Source organism: Lactuca saligna, chromosome 4, assembly GCF_052625555.1.
Source record: "Lactuca saligna cultivar CGN05327 chromosome 4, ASM5262555v1, whole genome shotgun sequence".
In the NCBI taxonomy this organism is placed as follows: Eukaryota; Viridiplantae; Streptophyta; class Magnoliopsida; order Asterales; family Asteraceae; genus Lactuca; species Lactuca saligna.
Window position 1 is genome coordinate 264613186 of NC_136420.1, and position 23193 is coordinate 264636378.

The 23193-nt window shown below is 36.3% G+C and overlaps 1 protein-coding gene across 1 annotated transcript; it reads right to left on the reverse strand.

Moving 5' to 3' along the window:
• Positions 1-18620: 18620 nt before the first annotated feature.
• Positions 18621-22872, reverse strand: LOC145043578 (uncharacterized). Its single transcript, XM_078992275.1, has 5 exons — positions 21498-22872; positions 21275-21349; positions 20976-21178; positions 20542-20765; positions 18621-19420 (listed from the first exon to the last, which is right to left on the reverse strand). The coding sequence occupies exons 1-5, from the start codon at positions 22393-22395 to the stop codon at positions 18796-18798; spliced, it is 2025 nt and encodes a 674-aa protein (XP_078848401.1). The 5' UTR covers positions 22396-22872; the 3' UTR covers positions 18621-18795.
• Positions 22873-23193: the final 321 nt, after the last annotated feature.

Below are 23193 nucleotides of genomic sequence, written 5' to 3' on the forward strand. Positions count from 1 at the left end.
ATTAAAGTGGAATCATCAATTCTAAACCTGTAGAACATTAATTATATATCACTCTCATGCATACATTCTTTAGTGATAGATCAACCGTATGAATCCTGGAATTGAACTTGACGTACTGCACGAGCTATAATGTAGGGATTCCTTCGGAAAGGAAAAGAACTATAAGGTACTCCTATCATGAGTACTTCGGTGTTCTGATATGACGTCTTCGCTAAAAGACGTTCACTGAGAAAGGGATGTACTTATGAAGCTGGTATTGCGAGGATCGAATCGAATCGAGTCGTATGATAATGTCGGAATCATAAAGAAACTTACAAACATTAGATTTGAGCATAAAACGTTTACAAACAAAAACAACCGTGCAACCATGATTAGAGTTACAGTACTTTACATTTGCTACAAGACTATTGCTGCGAATCACATATACTACAAAAGAAAAGCATATGCAGCACGAGCATCCCTATACCGACAGGATCCCAAAAAAGATAAGACTCTAGTTGCACTAGTTTTGGGATGGTTCATAAGACTGTTACAACGAAACGCCTAAATTACATTAACGTGGGTCCGGAGTAGACTCTCCTGCGGTGGTGGTTGGTAATAGACTTTCGTCTGTACCAGCAATTTCTGCCCCTGGGCAGTTCCTTTTGTAGTGACCTACTTTTCCACAACCGTAGCAAACCTGGTTCACACTGGTGTTTGGCACTTGAGCATCTTGAGCTGTTGGCATCCTGCAGAAACGGGCTGTATGCCCCTTCTTGTTGCAGTGCGAGCATTGCATCTCCTTACAAGGTCCATAGTGGTGAAAACTGCATTTAATGCATTTTGGGAGAATCCCAGCATAAAGTTTGGCTGGTTTGGGGGCCATTGGGACGGCCGAAGGGATGGTAGTTGGAGGTGCTGATGTCGTGGCTGTGAAGGTTGTTACTGGTGGTTGTTTATTGTTCGCCCTTCGAAGCGACTTGTTCTTCCTTTTGGCCCAAAACTTCTGGCTGTTACTCTTGGCCTCGGCACTCGGGGTACCGTGGTAGTTTGTTGGTCGTTGTGGTGCTTGGTTGTTGTTTGGATTGAAATGGTTTTTAACAAAACCGCTAACACTTGCGTTGTTAGCATTCAGATGGGTCAGAATAGCTGACACGACAACCGAGACTGCAGCTTGAAAGGTAGCTACATCAATCCGAAGAGTTGGTGTTGGGTTGATGGGTTGATCGTTTCTCTTGGGATTCATGATTCTGTTACACCGATTGAAAAATGAATTTGTGAGCGAAAATGTTGGAATCTAAACGTAGCTCGATCGCTCATGTAAAGAATAGAAGTATGTTCTCTAAGGTTCGACCTACATCCCTATGATGCAGTCCTAGTATGGAATGGAAGTATATTCACGAAGGTTTGACCTACATCCCTATGATGCAGTCCTAGCAAAGATCGGAAGTAAGTTCATGCAATGGTCTCAAGACGTTTGTCGTTCTAGTCGAGATATCGCTGGTTGGCGTATAACGTGATCCAACCGTTAAAAGAGACTTGGAGATGTCTCCGGAGTTAAATTGCTATAGTCCAATGACTTGACTAAAGCATGTTTCAGATAGACTCTAATGAAAGTATGATAAGAGTATTTGAATAAAGAATGACACAGAAGTTAGCCGACTGTCAATATCTTTGATATTCATGACGTACAAGTTCAGGAAAATGACCTTGTAAAAAGGTCTTATATCATATCTAGAGGAGATATTTTCTGACAGTATAAAGACCTAACCAAAGTACTTACAGTACAAGATAGTTTCATAGAAAATGCCACATCGGGAATAGACAGGAACACGATTCCTCTCAAGCAAGGAATGTAAGGTAAAATATATACTACTAGCGACGGTCATCCCTCTTGTGAACTCTCAGTTCAGCCAGTTGGCGTTCCACATCAAGTAGGTGTCTTTCGTACACTCTCTGGCGTACTCGAAGTTCTATAACTTCGGCTCGTGATTCAGCCAGTTCTTGGAGCAGGGTTTCATGGTCTCTCTGAGACCTCTCACGAGCATGTTCAATGCGACTGGTGCGAAGCATATGCATTCCTCCATTTGTATAAACTTCTGCGATACGTTGTAGAGTTGTCCTGCCCTGAATTTCATTTCGGGCAACTCTTCGAATCAGAATTGGTATGATTCTGTCTGCTGAGCCCCCATTGCTCAGGTCATAGAAGTTCCGGTCACCATTAAATGGCATGGGCTGATCTTGTCCTTGGCTCCATGTTTCCAAACATTCCACCCACTCAGGCATCGGGCCATGAAAAGCCGGACGAGGGTTAGGAATCGGAAAGGGAGCTGCCTGGGGTAGGTTCTCAACCTCGGGTTCGGAGATGCCATTGTCTAAAAGGTCATCAGCATGGTGATCATTCAGAGGGATTGGGTGATCATCATCTGGTTCTTCTCCAAACCATCCAGCAATCACTTCGTTCGGAAGGAGCAGGTTTTCGTGGGGATGGAATCCAACCATGTTATCTACACGAGAATTGAGGTAAGAAAATAATTATTAGACGAACTATCTAGATAATTATTTAGGAAATCTTCATTAGTTCCATCGCTACTTGTAAAGTGCATACCAGCTATATGTAATCAACACAGGATAGGCCTTCGAATAAGTGACCTCAACTCCAAATTCACAAGGAATAGGGGTAAAGCAAAAAAATTTCACCGATTCTAAGTCTATAACATCCTAGTTACATATAACTTTAGTGTATCCACTTAGCAATTACCAACTTAGGAATGAAGATTCCATTTTAGTTCTCAAGTATAAAGTACTTATAGTAACACAAAATACCCCTATGGTATTTTAGACTTAGGTTCTGTTATAATGTTCTCATTGTGGTAATGTTGGTAAGTTTTTAGACTTGTTGCCATATCACAACCATTCTTGGGCATGTGCTAATCACTCTTTGGAACAGCATAGTTGATCAGGCTATGCCACTCCCAAGGCTGACCATACATCCCCGAGCTTACCTGTGATATTCAACAATCGTAATACTTTTGTTCTTGTCATTGTGACACTGATTTTAGTATGAATGCAGGCACATATACTTTGTTAAATGTTTTATTATTTATAAGTATAAACTCTTAGATAGAGTGATTTAATCCCAATGTGTTTATAGTTGGTATATCTTTTAAGGGTTGATATACTTAATTCACTATAAACAATGCTCTGATACCAATCTGTCGCACCCCAAAACCACGAACGGCGGAAACGTTCAGGGGTGGAGGATGTCATGTACAGTATCACAGCAGTGTAATATAATAAACAAGCAACATCATCATCCATTGCATTATAAGTAGAGTTTTAATACATGTGTGTTCTTTCTTAATGTACAACAATAAAATGAATAATCAAAATAAGGCGAGTCTTGTTTGTGCTCCATCGTCTCGATAACCTGGCCATTTCAGCTGTGTAACTGATGACCTGAGAATACAAGTTATTTTGAAAGCGAGTATCAGCTTTAAAGCTGGTGAATTCATAAGTAATTAAGGTGTCATTGTCTGGCTTATGAAAATCTATTATGAAGGCCATGTAAACCTTTAATGAAAATGTTGATGTAAGTATGAAAACCCCTAGAAAATCCCTTGCTTTCTATAAGTATGAAATGTAGTCTTCTACCAAGACCCGAATGTCATGTTATGATAATGTAGTCTTCTACCAAGACCCGAATGTTTTGTTATGATAATGTAGTCTTCTACCAAGACCCGAATGTTTTGTTATGATAATGTAGTCTTCTACCAAGACGCGAATGTTTTGTTGTGATAATGTAGTCTTCTACCAAGACCCGAATGTTTTGTTATGATAATGTAGTCTTCTACCAAGACCCGAATATTTTGTTATGATAATGTAGTCTTCTACCAAGACCCGAATGTTTTGTTAGTAAAATGATAGTTTTTCCTTCAATTTTTTAGTACTAAAATACTTAATCTAACTCATCATTTATGTGAAAGTATCACAAAATAAAGTAAACAGGAAAATGTACTACTGTAAGTGTTGTCACTGGGTACTAGGACTAACACAACTTCGCGTTAAGCGAAATATGTAACCTAATGAACATCCGAAGATTGTCCAGAACAAGTATTAATGTAAGTGCCATCTCTGGGTACTAGGAGTAACACAACATTGCAATAAGCGAAAAGTATAACCTAATGAACATTCGAAGATTGTCCAATTGTCCTCTGTAGCAGCAGCAGGTGGGGGGAAGGGTTAGTCCCCATCGATCTACCTAATATAAGTAGTAACCTTAGACCTTCGTAGATGGTCATCAACCACTGGTGCTAATCAGTGGGGTTCGCAATGGTAAGTCCCGCCGAGCTATCCCATTGAACCGAGATAGTAAAGATAATTTACACAGTAAGTACTAATAAATCATCCTCGTAGTCCTAAGTACAAGTATCCAGGTAAGTGAATACAGGATAATGCACCTATGTAACAGTGTTCCTGTATGATATTCATGTAAGTGTGTTCGTGTAACAGGTAAGTATATGTAAACATATTCATGTATCATGTAATCCTAAGTAAGTGTACTCATGTATCATGTAAGGTATTGGTATAGACTCATGAATGAACTGACTCTTGTGTGATTCCTTGTAATAGGAGTAATGTTTGATGTCTTCAAATTATCCCTATGATAATTTACTGAACTATAATTGGTTGATCATGTAGGTTTATACACTCTTACTACTCAAGGGTGTGGGAAGAAAATGAAAGATGTAAACTATAACATCAATACATATATAAGAATATAAGTGTATATGCATAGTTTAGTTCAAGAATGTAAAATGGTTTTGTAAGACATCTTATGGGTTTTGAACAATAATTAACAATGACTTGATGTCATTTTTAATATACATTTCAAAGGTAAAACATTTGATAATAATGTGTTTTTAAGATTTAAAACCATTTCATGCATCACATTTTGTAGTATGTGAAATCTGTTAAATGACAAACACAGTTATAAAATACATAACAATGATTTAATAACATGTTTGTTTCTACTTGTATTCCCCCCCCCCCCCTTAAAGCATTTAAAATTGTTTAAAACATTGATTAGGGGTATGAACTCACCTGTAGTTGGTGATTGGGATGAACTGAACGGTATAGGATTGCTAGGTGTCAAGCGAGGACTTGTACATACACTACGATCCTAATGAACATATAATCACACATATATGCACTCAATTAGTCTCAAATCATTAATTGATAATGTTAAGACATCCTAGACATAATAAACACTTTATATAAATGTTTTAATCCCTAAGGATTGCATCTAAGCTAATGTGGGACTAGGCACTTGTGTTTTAGGGTTCCAAAGGACCCTATATGTGAGTTTACTCCCCATATACCATCACACATGGAGTTTACGGTCATAAACTCCCAACCATGGGGGTTTGGTGTGTTTTGAAGTCCCTAATGATTCCTAGAATTATTCCAACTTGGTGGCTAAGTCCTTGGAAGGGTTTAAGGTCTAGAAACACTCCAATTAGGAGTTTAAGGCCCTAAGGCCATTCCCCTTAGAGTTTACGGCCGTAAACTCTAAGTATGGTGTGTTTTTTATGCTTTCAAGTCTCTTGCACATGTGGTATAGGTTCTAGGCTTTTGTTCCAAGCATATGAAGACATTAGGCACACTTTGGTGCCATTCTTTCATGTTTACGGCCCAGGAGCAAAGCCTTGGCCTTAAACTCACTTTGATAAGTGATTTTGATGTGCTTTGGTCCTTAGATTAAGTGGGAAACAATTCCATGTAAAGGTCTAGGGCTTTAGGTGTCTTAATAACACCCTTTGGTCCATTTCTATGGAGTTTACGGCCTAAGATACACTTGGGCCGTGAACTCCCATGTGTTGGTGTTTCTTGATTGTTTTCTTGTCCCTAATACACATACAAATGAGTCTAAGGCAGTAGGATAACACAAGGGTCGGTCTCGGCTTTGTTTCGGGAGTTTACCGCCCAAGAACACCTTGGGGAGTAAACTCCTAAATCTAATGATTTAGCCTTCTAAATCATGTTATAACTACATATAATGCTTTCTAACACTACTAGAAAGAGGTACACACGATTTGGGATAAAAACACGAAGATTCGTGAGAGAGAAAATGGGTTTTCTCTAGTTGGAAATGAGAATAATGAATGAATTTGGTTCAGAATTCTATTTATAGTCCTGAGATATTTTTGGAAGAAAATATTTTTATTCCTGAAATGACCTCTAATATAATAGAGTGATGGAATAATAGAGTTGCACTAAACCCTAGTGCATCCACTCTCCTGACATTTCCTGAAGTGTAAACCCTGAATTACTCAAACTACACGAGGAAGTCTGAAAATTAACTGTGACTGCTATAACTTCTATGGAAATGATATAGTTTGTACAGAATGGAAATTTCGGATTGTCACACATGGATTAGACATAGTCATTATCCATAGTCCGAGAGTATGGATTGGACATAGTCAACTATCATTAATCTGGGAGTATGGATTAAGACATAGTCAGTTGTCCTTAGTCCGGGAGTATGGATAAAGACATAGTCAGTCGTCCTCAGTCCGGGAGTATGGATAGGACATAGTCATTCGTCGTTAATACGAGAGAATGGATTTACACATAGACACTTGTCCCCAATCCGAGAGTATGGAATGGGCACAATTATTGATCCGAGAGCATGAATTAGATCCGAGAGTATGGGTTAAGTATGTTGGAATAGTGTCTAAGGCTGCAACTATATTAGGCAAGTATTTGATCCGGTTGTGCATGGTCCTTTTGGGTTGCCTTCACCATAGCAACTTGATGGATGATTTGTTAAGAGAGAGTAAATATTATAAGGAATAATATATGGTTATTTGATTAATATAAGTCATAGATAAATTGGAATTAATTTGGTGACTTAAAGAGATTAATTAAATAAGAGGGTATAAACTGTCAATTGTTTGATAGTTACACTTTAGACTATAAATCCTTATCCTAGATAGGATAGACGATTTCTAGGGCTTGGATAAGCCAAAATCGTCCATAGGGTTATCAAGGAAAGGATATGGATCAACTTAAAGTCTAAGTTATCCAATTAGGGTTTAGGTTGTAACCCTTAAGGAGTCTACAAGTATAAATAGACCCTAGGGGTGAGGGAATTCGACACACCATCTAAAGTAGAGATACTCTGGCCGAATTCCTCCCCTCTCCTCTCTCCTAAATCATCTTGCTTGCTATTGGTGTTTGTAAGCCATTAGAGGAGTGATATTTGTGACTCTAGAAGCTCCAAGACAACAAGATCAACAAGGAATCCAAAGGTATGATTCTAGATCTGTTTCTATGTTGTTATTTAACCTAATTAGCCATTAGAAGTCTTGGATTCAAAGCATGTTTAGTTAGAAAGCCTAGATCCAAGCATTAGGGTTTTGCATGCGCACATAAGAAAGTTCTTATGGCTAAAACCCATCAGTGGTATCAGAGCCTAGCTTGGTTTTCTTTAAATTGTTGCTTGATTAACTGAAACAAACCTGCAAAATTCAACTTTGGGTTTATGAGTCATGTACTCGGCGAGTTCCAAAGTGGACTCGGCGAGTAGGCCTGTACTCGGCGAGTCCGAGCGTCTGGATTAGGCAAAACCGGGATTTTTTCATGTTTATCTTATGGAAACTTACCTTAATCATATTAGATCAACCCTAATCCGATTTTTTGATATATATGACTATTATCTTGATCTAATTAAAGATATTTATCATCTAATAAAATATTTAATTTCCTTATGTGATAAATGATTAATTATTTTGATAATTATATTAAAAGAAATCTTGGATAAATCAAATAAAGATAATTAGGATATTAATTGTTAATTGGAATTATTTGTTATTTGATCCTTCATGTTTTAAATGTTTAAAACCTACCCTAAAGTTTTGAAATTTATATTTGTGATTAAAAGTTTTAATTTAGACAACTTAAATTTCAAACCCTAGATTTTAAAAGGTTTTAAAATACAACCTATACTAATATGATATTACTAGAATAATATATATATGTATAACTAAATGCTAGTCTTACCGTTAGTAGGCCTCATTCACGAAACCGATCTATAAGGTGGGTATAAGGTTGCGGCCTATAAAATGGTGCTTAATGGGTGTACACTCACACCCACCGCTTGCTTGATTGGTGGAGGGTCGTTAGCCGAACGAGTAGGATAGGGCAACCTCATCTTCTCATTAAAAGTATAATAAGAAATACAAAGTAACTACACGTTTTAAAAATTTCCCAATCTTAGTTACTTTAGGAAAAGTGAATTGATGCAATCCCATGAAATTACACTTTGCACCTTGCTAAGAAGTTAGTGGAGCGTGTATGGTTTACCGGCACACTAATTGGTTCTAAGCGAAGGTGGCAAAGGGTGATTCATTGTTTATCATAGTTCGATGGAGCGTGTGTGGTTTACCGGCACATCGAATAGGTGATCGTTACAATGAAGGCACCATGTGAATTTGCATGGTAATTCACACCCGCTTTGTGATCCTCGGCATCCCAGTCACAAACGAGAGGGGCATATCGAGATTTAAACATGCCATTGAATAGTTTCAATGAATCTCATCCGAACCTAGGAATTCTCAAAAACCACTTAGGACTAATAGTTTAAGTTTTGTAATGGAGAATTAGTGAATCATCATTCACTTACCTTCAATTTATTTGCATGTTAGATTATGGCATCCCTTTTATAGTATGTAAATGTTATTGTTGGATCCTAGCCCTAATTTTCTTATTGGGTGATAATTAGGGATTCTTATTGTAATCTATCTTTGTCCTTTCTATAGATGTCGAACGCAAACAACGCTGCTGCTAGTTCTTTCACGTTGATGAGCCTTTGCCAAAAGGTCACCTTCGATGGAACGAATTTTAGCGAATGGATAAGATACATTCGCACCATTGCTCGCTATGAGGATAAAGAGTATGTCCTCGATGAGAAGCTCGAGAAAATCAACCCCGAAGTTGCTACTCCCGAAGAAATCACCGCCTTTGAAACTCATGAGCGAGATGCAACGAAGGTACATTGCATCATGATCGCCACCATGAACTCCGAATTCCAAAAGTCCTACGAGGACATGTATCCATACGAGATGCATCAAGACTTGTTGGAGAGATACCACCAAAACGCGAGACAAGAGCGTTATGAGATTTTCACTATCTCCGCTAAGATGGGTCATGGAGAATCTCTTACCGTGCACCTGCAAAAGATGCAAAGGTATGTCGACCGCCTTCGCAAGTTAAATGTTGACTTCGGTGAAGACTTGGCGATCGACATGGTGCTTCACTCTTTGCCTCCAATGTACAACCAATTTAGGATGACCTACCACATGAACAAAGAAGAGATCACCCTAAGCAAACTCCAAGGTCTCTTGAGGGTCGCTGAGAGAAACTTCAAGGACAAGTCTGTTGCACCAACTCCCAATCCGTCCGCTGCTCCTGTCTTGGCTATTGGTCAAGGGAAGGGAAAGAAGAGGAAAGCTTCATCGAATAACTATCGCAAGGTGAAAGCCCGAGATGGTGCCTCTTCTAGTGGGACCAAAGTTGATCCCGCTAAGCCCTGCTCCAACCCAAAGGAGGCAGAGTGCCACCACTGCCACAAGATATGACATTGGAAGAGAAGCTGCCCGGATTACCTGCAAGCGATCAAAGAAGGAAAGATCAAGCCATCTTTCGCAAGTATATACACAATCAAATCTAACGATTCTAATCATGCTATTTCTTGGGTTCTTGATACCGGTTGTGGTTATCACATTTGTTCTAATGTGCAGGGACTAAGAAGAAGTAGGGATGTAGAGCAAGGAAGGATCAATCTAATCATGGGGAACAGAAGATCGTCGCCTGTGACCAAGATTGGAGTGTATTCTTTAGTGCTTAGGAATAGTTTGGTTTTAGATTTGAACAATTGTTGCTATTAGCCAGAAATGGCTAGAAACATCATTTCATTTCATGGTTTATATAGACAAGGATTTAGATTTTCTTTTAATAATGAGAATGGTTCTATTTTGGCTTATCTAAATGGTGTCTTTTACTTTGAAACTATACCATGTAATGGAATATATGAAACTGTTATGATTGTTGATAACTTAGGAAATGATGTTTTGAATATTGATTCTTCCACTAGTATGGATAAAGCATCCTTGTGGCATTGTCGTCTTGGACATGTCAACAAGAAACGCATAGCACAACTCCAAAAGGATGGCGTGTTTGAATCATTCGACCTTAGGGAAGATGACACATGTGAGTCTTGTTTACTTGGAAAGATGACTAAGTCACCCTTCACGAGTACTTGTGAAAGGGGTGAGGGGCTATTGGACCTAATACATACCGATGTATGTGGACCCTTTAGATCAACCACGAAGGATGGGAACCACTTCTATGTGACTTTTACCGATGACTATAGTAGATATGGGTATATCTACTTAATCAAGCAAAAGTCAGACACCTTTGAAAAGTTCAAAGAGTTCAAGAATGAAGTGGAGAATCAATTGGGCAGGAAAATCAAGATGCTTCGATCCGATCGAGGAGGAGAGTACCTAAGTCTTGAATTCCACGATTATCTCAAGGAGTGTGGAATAGTTTCGCAATTGACGCCTCCTAGGACACCGCAGTTGAATGTTGTGGCAGAAAGGCGTAATCGAACCTTATTGGATATGGTTCGCTCTATGATGAGTCGTGCTTCACTACCTATCTTCTTTTGGGGGTATGCCTTAGAGACTGCCGCCCATATCCTTAACCGAGTCCCTACTAAGAAGGTTGCCAAAACACCTCACGAGATGTGGACAGGGAAAGCTCCCTCATTGGCACATATCAAGGTTTGGGGTTGCGAGGCTTTCGTAAGACGAGATACTCACGACAAGCTTGAACCTCGAAGTGAGCGATGTATTTTCATCGGCTACCCGCAAACATCCTTTGGATATCTCTTCTATAGACCGAAAGACAATGTTGTCTTTGTTGCGAGGAGAGGAGTTTTCCAAGAGCGAGAACTCATAAGCCAAGGAGACAGTGGGAGGCAAATCGAACTTGAAGAGATTCAAGAATCAATAGATGAAGGAACCTCTACCGCTGGCATTCAACCCGAGTAGGAAACTCCGGTTGAACCGATTGACGAATCCTTACCTCTTAGACGTTCCGATAGATTTAGAGTTCAACCCCAGTTTTATGGTTTTCATATTACTACCGAAGGGGACACGTATATTAGTGATGGTACACTAGTAAATCTTGATGAACCTAATAGCTATAAGGAAGCCATGGCAGGCCCGGAGTCTGCAAAATGGAAAAAGGCAATGGATAGCGAGATCCAATCCATGTATGATAACCAAGTTTGGAATTTGGTTGATTATGTGCCCGAACGTAAGACCGTTGGGTGCAAATGGATCTTCAAAAAGAAGACCGACGTGGATGGGAACGTACACACATATAAGGCGCGATTGGTCGCGAAGGGCTTTACTCAAACTCCCGGAGTTGACTATGATGAGACCTTCTCACCAGTTGCGAAGATTAAATCTATTAGAGTGATGCTAGCAATTGCCGCATTTCATGATTATGAGATTTGGCAAATGGATGTCAAGACCGCTTTCCTTAACGGAAAGTTGGCTAAGGATGTTTACATGGCTCAGCCAGAGGGGTTTGTGGATCCGAAGCATCCGAATAGAGTGTGTAAGCTTGAGAAGTCCATTTATGGACTTAAGCAAGCGTCTCGTAGATGGAATCTTTGCTTCGATGAGAAAGTCAAAGAGTTTGGATTTGTACGAAGCGAAGACGAATCTTGTGTATATGTCAAAGCCAGTGGGAGTATAGTAAGCTTCCTCGTTCTATATGTCGATGATATATTACTCATAGGAAACGACGTCCCGACTCTACAAGAAGTCAAGTCCTAGCTCGGGAAGTGTTTCGCTATGAAGGACCTCGGAGAGGCTTCTTACATTTTGGGAATAAGGATTGTAAGAGAAAGAAGTAAGAGACTAATTGGACTTAGTCAGAATACTTACTTAGAGAAGGTACTAAAACGTTTTAGTATGGAAAACTCAAAGAAGGGAGAACTACCGATACAAGGAAATGCCAAGTTGAGTAAGACTCAAAGTCCGAGTACCGAAGCTGAGATAGCAGAAATGAGCCGAGTACCATACGCTTCCGCAGTTGGCTCAATCATGTACGCTATAACTTGTACTCACCCTGATGTAGCCTTCGCTTTGAGCATGGTTAGCAGATATCAAGGGAACCCTAGCAAAGCACATTGGATTGCGGTGAAGAACATCCTTAAGTACCTTCGGAGGACGAAAGAATGGTTCTTAGTCCTTGGAGGGAGTGATGACTTGAAGGTGCGAGGGTATAGTGACGCCAGCTTTCAGACCGACAGGGATAACTATCGTTCGCAGTCGGGCTGGGTCTTTACCCTAAATGGAGGAGCAGTGACATGGAAAAGTTCCAAGCAGGAAACCGTAGCTGATTCAACGTGCGAATCAGAGTACATCGCAGCGAGCGAAGCGTCGAAGGAGGCAATATGGCTAAAAAAACTTCATTGGTGATCTTGGAGTTGTGTCGGCCATAAAGGAGCCCATGGAGATTTTCTGTGATAACGAAGGTGCGGTTGCCTTGACCAAGGAACCGAGGGATCATGGTAGATCTCGACATATCGATAGAAAATATCACTTCATTAGACATCGTGTAGAAGAAGGACAACTCGTAGTGAAGAGGATATCATCAGAAGATAACCCAGCAGATCCGCTTACGAAGGGACTGAGTAGGGTTAAGCACTTGCAGCATGCTAGGAGTATTGGGCTGAAGGATGATATTAGTATAGATTAGATAGTATTAGAAACGTATAATAGATAAATGTAATTAACATTTGATGATTAAATAAAGGAGTTTTATTTATGAGTAAAGTTACTGTCACATGTTAATTGTTTAACTATTGTTTCACTTTGCATGTTTTGACTTCTAGAATAATTGAGTTTATTAGGAATAATCGAATTATTCAAATGGTCCACAATCGTTCATATGTTGGGAGTAGATATGAATGAAGATTGTCATGAATTGGTGTGTAGAATGTCTAAATGGTGTTAGACATAGCAAGGGTTGCTGCAACGTTCATGAGTGCTTATGAACTGGTTTTGAGCATTGGAATAAACCCGCGCTTGCTGGAATCACCTTATGGAATACGATATAAAAGGTGATCGCAAGACGATAATATCATATAGTCTTAAAACCTAGATATATGGTTTATTATTTGTTAATTGATTGTACATTGATAATGCGAAAACGCATCAGTAACTCGTTGTTATAAAACGCATTGTTGTGTATAGTTGGTTAATGAATAAGTAAATGCATATAAGTCGAAGTTTATCTGTAAATTTTATCCTAAGAGGGTAGAAGAGATATCTTGGCCACTCGATGATTTGATTTGACTTATGTGCCAGGCCCGGTCAGAACTGAATTGATGTGTTTGATTAAGTTCTATGTCAAATAAATCGGAGATCGAGAAATTAAATGCTTGACTAACCATTCCATAGGATTGTCGGCATGATATCTAACAGAGGACTGTACGATCCCTTATCTAAAGGACAAGATTGATTAGATCAGAGTTGACAGCGTCTTTGAGAGCTACGATTGCAAACCGAATTGTACTTGTATAGTTACTAGACTTATCCAAGTGGGAGACTGTTGGAATAGTGTCTAAGGCTGCAACTATATTAGGCAAGTATTTGATCCGGTTGTGCATGGTCCTTTTGGGTTGCCTTCACCATAGCAACTTGATGGATGATTTGTTAAGAGAGAGTAAATATTATAAGGAATAATATATGGTTATTTGATTAATATAAGTCATAGATTAATTGGAATTAATTTGGTGACTTAAAGAGATTAATTAAATAAGAGGGTATAAACTGTCAATTGTTTGATAGTTACACTTTAGACTGTAAATCCTTATCCTAGATAGGATGGACGATTTCTAGGGCTTGGATAAGCCAAAATCGTCCATAGGGTTATCAAGGAAAGGATATGGATCAACTTAAAGTCTAAGTTATCCAATTAGGGTTTAGGTTGTAACCCTTAAGGAGTCTACAAGTATAAATAGACCCTAGGGGTGAGGGAATTCGACACACCATCTAAAGTAGAGATACTCTGGCCAAATTCTTCCCCTCTCCTCTCTCCTAAATCATCTTGCTTGCTATTGGTGTTTGTAAGCCATTAGAGGAGTGACATTTGTGACTCTAGAAGCTCCAAGACAACAAGGTCAACAAGGAATCCAAAGGTATGATTCTAGATCTGTTTCTATGTTGTTATTTAACCTAATTAGCCATTAGAAGTCTTGGATTCAAAGCATGTTTAGTTAGAAAGCCTAGATCCAAGCATTAGGGTTTTGCATGCGCACATAGGAAAGTTCTTATGGCTAAAACCCATCAAAGTAAGAGGTAAAATTTAAGGTCCGAGACTACGGATAGTCTCGTTGTAAGGATTAACGGGGTGGGGTAAGAGTTGCTTTTATATATATATATATATATATATATATATATATATATATATATATATATATATATATATATATATATGGTGAAATTGCATATTTTGAGAATTCTAAATTATATATATGATATAACATTGTGGGATTGAAATCGCTATGTACTCACCAGGTTTCCCAACCTAACCCACTCAGTTTATTTATATTACAGGTGTTGATATGAAGTTATATTACACTGAGAGATTAAAGAGATATAAATCACTAGTGATAATGAATGTAAGTTCTATTTATGCTTATCTTTCTGTATTGACAATGACATCCTAAATGTTTTAAAATGAATAAAAATATTTTTCTCCGAAAATGCTTTGATAACGTACTTATCATGTTTTACTGGGAACAAATTCCGCAAGTTTTTTATTAAAAAAGGTAGTTTGATTTTTAATAAGCAGAAACAAAATCGGTCTTTTATGATCGTGATAATGGGGATGTCACAATGTGTCCCTTCATCGTCATTATCATTGAGTTCAAATCCAAAACCCGTATCTGACTTCAAAATTCTCGCTCGTTTGTTGGAGTATGTGGATTTTGAGTGACACAACGAGCTCGGATCAAGGATCCACTTTGGACCATCTCGCATAATACGCGACATTTTTTGTTGGAAAAGTGTCTACCCCTATGGGTGGTTTTGTATTCTTTAAGAGCGGTGTTTAAAATATGGAAATTGTTGCACTACGACACATGTTTGTGAGGTTGAGGTAGATTCCATTAAAATTTGTACAAGTAGATCTTAGCTCGTGCCATTTGTCGTTGACACCATTGTAAGTCCTATATTCACCTTTTCCCATTTGCGAGTGGAAGTGTGGTAGAACGTGGTTCCAAAATGTTGTCCTGGTTTAGGCGTTGCCCGTTATCCCATCTAAAGATATTGAAATCCAAGTTTTTGCTACTTCCTCATCTTCATCCCAATATTTTTGCCTTTTTATTTTTTCTTTGGTTTTCCTTCTTGATGATTTTGTTTGAGTTTCCAACACCCTTTTCGATATCATTATTGTAGGGAGATTAGGGTTGGGAAGGGGTTATTGGGAAGGTTGGGTTTTAGGTTGTTGAAATTGTTGGAATTAGTTCGGTGTTTGGTTGTTGGAAATAGTTTTGTAAGAATAGTTGTTGGAAAAAGGGTGGTTGTGGAATATGTGAGTTTGTTTGAACTAGCATTTTCATTAACCCTCCAGTTGGTGATTCGAAATTTGGGTGTTTGGCAAGGATTTGTGTGGAGCAGGGATGAGATTTTTAACTAAAAGACCAAACCAAAACCGGAATTGAATTCGAAATAAAATCGGTTGAAACCAAATAATGGTATTCGGTCCGGTTCCAGGTTCCCCTAATCCATCATTTTCGATTTATGGTTCTTTCGATTCTGGTTTGGTTCAAGCCGGTTCCGGGACCAAACGTCTTCTTAGATAACACATTTCCTGGTAGAACTGAACGAAAATCGGAACCGGTTGGGAACCAGTTAGTAGTATTCGATTCAGTTCTCAATTCCCCATTTACTCCTTAATTAGTTTTCTGTTATTTCGGTTCCGATTCGGTTTAGGACCGGTTTACATCCCTAGTGTTGAATGCGTATGGGGCCGATTGGTGAAGTGAATGTGGTTGAGGTGTGGGCAGGTATTTGGTGCGTTTGAGATTTGATCAATTTTGGAAGTTTGATAAATGAGAAATAGTGTGTTTAAAAAAGATAAAGAATTGATGATTGTAATGTGTGTGCGGTGTATGAAATAATGTGATATTTATAAATATTACATTGTTTTTAATTTTTTTTTTTATTTTAACGCCAATAGTAGAAAAAACGTCAAAAACACCTACTCTCTCCCTTGTCACCAAGCGTAAGTAGACCTACGCCACAACCAACTTACAACCCTTAGGAGCAGTATTTACGCGGTTGCCAACTCAATCTTTCGGAGGCTTACACTAGACCAATGTCGTATCGCCTGAGGGAATGAGTTTGTATGAGTTTTTGCAAGTTCATTTAACCTCAAAAATTTGATAATATTGGAATAGTAAAGGGTAAATGGCACAAAAAACATTATTTTTACACAGAAATTCGATTTTGATACCATGTTTTTTTTGTGTCAATTTTGACATTGTGTTTTCCAATTTGTTACAATTCTGACCACTTGACCGGTTAACCAGGTTACATGATGACGTGACATGATGATGTGTTAGTTTTGATGATGTGGCATGCTGACGTGTTAAAATTGATAAAATTAAACAAAATTTGATAAAAAAAAAACTATATTTATACGGTTTCAAATGGAAAATAGACAAAATTGAATAAAATTTGATAAATGATGTTCGATTGAAATAAAAAATAGTGCCAAAGTTGAAATAAAAAATTAAACATAGTATCAAAATCGAAAAAAGGTGAAAACTTAATGTTTTTTTGTGAAAAAAAAAAAAATTCAATTTTGACACGTCAGAATATCATGTCAACATGCCACGTCATCAAAACTGACACGTCAGCATGTAACCTGGTTAATCGGTGAAGTGGTCAGAATTATAACAAATTTGAAAACACAGTGTCAAAATTGATAAAAAAATAAACAGGGTGTTAAAATCAAATTTATGTGTAAAAAGAATGTTTTTTATATCATTTACCTAATATTAAACCTTGTGAAACAAAAAGAAAATACATGAACATAATAATATTAAATTGAAATAAAGATAACATATACTAATGGATTACCAAAATAAGTTGTAATCATGTTAACTCGAAGGAGAGTTTGATAAAGTTAGATAGATAGAAAATCGAAGCTGAAATATGGTAGCTAAATTTGTAGCTTTTATTTATGTAGAAATATTCGATTAAAGTAACCGTTAACTTTTAAATATATAAAATTATATAAAATGATTCTGAAAAAGTTGAATGCTTCGAGTGCCGAACGAAGTTTTTTTTTTTTGGTTTTTTTTAAAAGCTAAAATTTTTAAAAATCTCTCAAAAACTTGTACCACGATATGAGGATGACAAGCAAAAATGGCCCAATATTAATTTGTAATTTAATTTAATTTTATAAAAATAAACTGTACTAAAACTTTTTTTTTCTTGACTCCAGTTAAGTTATATAAATTATGTATATTTAATAACAAATGTAAAAAATATTTATTTAAAACAAAATAAATTGTTTATGATTTTTATAAAATGAAAAAGAATTAGAATAACTTATATATATTTAGATAAAGTGTAAAATAATTACTAATTATATTTGTTTAATAAAAATTAGGTTGACTGAACTATTAACGAACTAACAAAACATTAAATCGAATCGAGTTTTATATAAAAATAAAAACACTAATTTTATAATAAAAACTTACGTTAGATTGATACATCATTGATCATACATCTATTCCTCACAATAATTATATCTATCCTGATTCCTGAATAAAACAATCGGTTTTGTTTCCTATGGAGATTTTATATTAAAAAGACTGTTTTTATTAGAATATAATAACGACGAATCTTATTCCATAATCCATATAATACTATTGTATGAGAATCCAAACAACAGAATAATGTAATGATGTTTTTTTCGTAAAGTCATTCCTCCATGTTGCTGTCAACAGAATCTAGAGGATATTGATGTTGCGGGTGGTCAGAAGATCGCACTCATAACTCTCATCTAAACGTAAAATTTTACAACCACTTTTAAAAAAAGGACTATTCATAGCAATATATTTTTATTTATTTATTTATTAATCCAGTCTATTAGGAAAATCTTTTTTTAATTACAACTGTTTATTAAAAACAAATCCATTTTCATAAACAAAATTTTATAAAGTTATAATAGAAAATTTTCAAATAGAAAAACTATGTTTGACACCATACAATAAAAATATTTTTGATATTTCAAATACAAAAACTATGTTTGACACCATACAATAAAAATATTTTTTGATAAAGCTAACTGATAAAATAGCTAAAATATACAAAATGATATACTATATGATTAATTTAAATGATATATTTAAGAGAATTTTTTTAAAGGATATATAACCTTAAAAAAAAAAACTGAAAAAAAGAAAAGAAAAATTAGTTATCGCAGATGTGGAGTGTTAAACATAGCCAATCAAAAATAAATTACGCACACTACTCCAATAGATGAAACAATAAATAAAATTAAATAAGATATTATTATACACAAATACATAAAAATACATTACTATTTTTCTAATTTCTAATATTTTAATAACATGCAATGATAAACACCTTATACCCTTCTTCCTTCACGAAACACTTCGCATGATAACAAAACGATAAAAAAAAACATTCATCATACACTAAAAGCCCTCATCGGTGGCCGATAATTCAAATACACCTTTCCAGCAGTCTCACTATTCTCCTTAATCTCTTCATACATCTTCAAAGATTCTTCAGAGAATTTAGTCAAACGATCAAGAGCCTTAGTCAAACCCACATGAAACTTGCTCAAATCCAACCCCATTACCTCACCATTCTCAACATCTATCTCTTTCTTCTCAAATTCTTCCATAGATACTCGATGAACATGAGACACCAAGTCTTTAATGGCATCAGCAAGCTTCTGAGCCGGTAGGGCTCGAACCCCAGCTAACCAATCGCGACAGATTACAAAAATCGGTGGAGCCACGGCTCGACGTGGTGAGAAGACTCGTCGGCTCTTGGCTCGTTCTTTTGGTTGGGTGATGCAGTTTTGGAGCCAATTGTTGATTGAGTTTATGTATGAAGTGTAGCATTTTATTAAATCTGTGAAACTTAATGCAAAACATTCGATCTCGTGTTGTAGCTCGTTTAGAATCTGGTTCTTGGATTCGTTTTGGTGAGTTGATGTTCTTGAGATGGTGAAATGGTGAGAAGATGAGATGGTTTTGTGTTGGGCATGGTGGCATTCGAGCATTGATTTCCACATTTTGATTAATCTGCAAGGTTTAATCACTAATTATTTGTAAATGAATAGGAGTGTTTTTGGCATCAAGTAGACCAAAACATATATGTTCCATGAAAGTTTTGAATTGCTATATGTTACAACTTAGGCTGTGTTTGGTGCGCTACAGCTAGCTGATAAGCTAGTTTATTTTTCGAGGTTTTTTTATGTTGTCGTGTTTGGTAAACCAAAAAGTAGCTTATAAGCTAGCGTTTTGAAAAACTATTTAGACTAGCTTTTTAAAAGATTTTTTAGAAGTTTCCAAATACACCCCTTAATTAATTATAGAAACACATATTTTTACATGCCTTTTTATGTAATTTTATATATTTCAGTTAGCTTTTCAGTTAGTTTTACCAAACGTTATTTTTTATCAGCTAGCTTTTTATTTAACAGTTAGCTTTTCAGCTATCAGGTAACTTTTCAGCTAACAACTATTAGGCCAAACATAGCCTTACAATGCTCCCTTTGTAAATTTCTAAAAGTCAAATAATCGTCTTGCAATTTTAGTTTGAGTATTTCATTTGGGTATAACATTTTAAATAGTTTTTTTTTTGTACTTTTATGATTATTGTAATCTGGTTTGTTTTATATAATTATTTAAGTGCTTGGTTTGTTAGTAATTGATATAAACAGCTTGGTTTGTTAGTAATTGATATAAACAGCACATTTAATGTACTTTTTTATAAATATTATTTTAAGAATTCCATTTCCTTATAATATTTTTACAATTCTTAAAATTATTGTAAGTTCGATTGTTCTTTATGGACCGTTAGTATTCTGGTTGTAACTTTCTAGGAATTACTATAAAAGATGCAAGTTTTGTAAATATTTAAAATTCTTAATTTAAGTAATCCATTTTTTTTATGTTTTATGATTCATAATTTTAAGTTTTAAGCATTCAATTTATTCTTATAATAAATGTAGTGTGTTTTTTTTTAATATTTAGCATTTCATTTTGCTTTACTTCTTTACAATGCTAATTTTTTCGTATTATTATATTTGCCTATAATTTTATTAAACATTTACAGTATTTCATTTGTTAATATTTTAGTAAAGTAAAATAAATTCACAATATTTATTTAAGTAAAAAATAAATAAAATTTAATGCTTTACCCTTGAATGAGTTCCACAAGTTGCGGTTGTAACTCTTCATCTCTTATTTTCTCAATCCGTTTTGATATAGAATCAACCGTATGTAACGCAACCCAAATACGCGAATGCAAATCTTTAGCAACAGCTCGAGTTTTATCAATCACATGAGGTTTAAGATCCTTTGCAAATTGATGTCTAAGTTGATCACACTTTCGGTCATACTCCTTCCTAATAGATTCACTTGCCTACAAAATCCCAAAACAAAAGAATTTTCATCAACTTTGAAGGATACATTCATTGATTTGTGTATTATAAGCATCATATGTTTCATTTCTTCCTATCATCTATCCAATTATAGCAATGTCATCAAAAAGCACAAAAGCAATATTCAATGTCATAATTAGGTAGATTTTTCAAAGTAAAACGTTGTAATAGGAAAAAGATTTTTGGGGTACCTTGACTTCATCATAAAGCTTTCTTTCCCATGCATACAATCTTTCAAGAGTTGAAGAATGGCTTCCTGCAATCATGCAAAACTCTTCCATGAAATTATTTTCGTTATCACTTTTTGTTGGTGTGCTTGGAGGATGCAATGATGATGATGAACGTGAAGACATTGATCGCTTCCATGTAATTACTTTTGCTGTTTGTTGAGGTTCTACATACGAAAATACACATGATTTTATTTATTATAGCATAATACTTTTAGGTAGAAATTTCAAAGTACAATTTCTTAAAAAGAAAAATTAAATACCATGCAACACAAGTGAGGTTTCGCTTCTAAAACAAGTTAGGAGTGCCAAAGAAGATCCTGTTGAAGTTGAGTTACCTGAATTACACCATTCATTTTAAATGATAAATAAAATAAAATAAAAAGGGTAAACGCACCCTTAAATAAATAAAATAAATAATCATATTGATAATTAATTAGCGATTGGAATGAAAAAACAAAAATTTAAAACCTAAATTGAAAATACCTTTAGCGTCTGAATAGCTAAATTGAATCTTATTTGCCTCGAGCATTCTTGAAACTTCATTTCCTGCTTTCGATGCTCTAATGAAGTGATTCTCGATCTCTTTGATGCCTGAAAGAAAATCTTTACTTCCATGAACGACGAGCTCTGAAGTATCCTCTGTTTCTTCCTCACTCAAACAACCATCGTTCAAATCACATTCATTTTCAGCGACTCCGTTTGCTTCATTCGCGACGGAATTTTTATCATCACCTGGTGGATTTTGATCTTTTTTCTCTGATTCAGGAGGAGTATTGAATTCTCCCAAATCGGCATCTTGATCAGGGAACTGATCATGGACATTTGTATCAACGGAGTTAACTTGAAATCGTTCATGATTCATAAATCTAAAGCTTCCTTCCGTTGGGTCAAAATAGTCCCAAGAATAAAGAGGAGGAGGAGGCGGCGGCAGCGGTGGTGACATTGTGAACGACGGATTTTCAACATCGTCTAAATAAATCTTATTGCAATTACTACTCTTCGATGGGTTTACATTAACAGTAACAACACCAGCTCCACTTGATTTCATGTAATTTAAGCTCACATCTGGCAGCGGAGATGGAGATGGAGAACCCGATTGGTCGCCACCGCCACCGGTGGCACCATTGTGGTCAATCTGTGGTGGAGATGGCGGTGGGGGTGGGGGTTTCTCGGCATATGTGGTTGAAGATGAATCTAAGATTACTTCTCTTTCTGCGAATTTACGAAGGGCGATTCCTATGTTTTGAAGGGATTCAACATAAACAACATGCGCTGCTGCTAAATTGTACCTTGAATCGATTGCGTGTTTGATGAACTTCTTTCTCTCTTTGCATAATCGCAAAGCTTCACATGTCTCTGCTTTTGAACTCGAAATCCCCATTTTTCAAATCAACGATTTCACTCCAGCATTAGTGAAACGAAAACCTAGAAACAATACGAAACGAGGAGAAAAATTGAATTCTGTTCTTCTACTTCTACTTAAAACCACAAAATGTTAACAGAGAAACACGAAGAACCCTAATTTAGAAGCAAAACGAGTTGGGTTTTTGAGGAAAAAGCAGAATCTGATAATCCAGATAAAAAAATTGGGAGAAAAAGGTTGATTTGCTGTCAACAAAAGTAGTTGAAATACAGAGGATGAACTGAGACGATGACTTTAACATTGGGAAATGAATAATTAGAATATCTGAGAATCGATTCACTTTTGAAAAGGATTAGGAATCGGGATTTTTGACGGTGATTTAATGGAAAAGGAGAAGGGAATCTGACAGAGGATGGACACGACGATGACTCATCAACACTAACATTGTTCTTTCACTCACTCTTCCCCTACAAAGAGCGTACCACCTTTTTTCCTTGAAAGCTGTTCCTTCACTAAAAAAGTGTACGATAATATATTTGTGATAAAAAGCGACGACTTTATCATATAAATAATACAAAAAATATGTCAAGCTTGCATGTCAATTATTTGCAACTATCATAAAAAGGAATGTTTGTGGAGGGAATGAGTTATAGTAAAACATATTTACTATGGTCACGAATTATAATATTGGATCTGGTCAAAATTCGAAAAATGGTGAAGAGTATGAGGATAATTTCGTTCAATCATGTTTATTAATGGCTTTTTCAAACAAATAATGAATTGGGTTGCAAACAAATAAATGTTTTGGGATGCGAA

Excerpts from the sequence above, each read along its gene's own strand:
- LOC145043578 (XM_078992275.1), bottom strand. The coding sequence starts at position 22,395 with ATGGGGATTTCGAGTTCAAAAGCAGAGACATGTGAAGCTTTGCGATTA. Across the intron at positions 20,766-20,975 it reads AGCTTTATGATGAAGTCAAG|GCAAGTGAATCTATTAGGAA; the intron begins GTACCCCAAAAA and ends GGGATTTTGTAG. Across the intron at positions 19,421-20,541 it reads CTTGTGGAACTCATTCAAGG|ATTAATCAAAATGTGGAAAT; the intron begins GTAAAGCATTAA and ends TAAACCTTGCAG.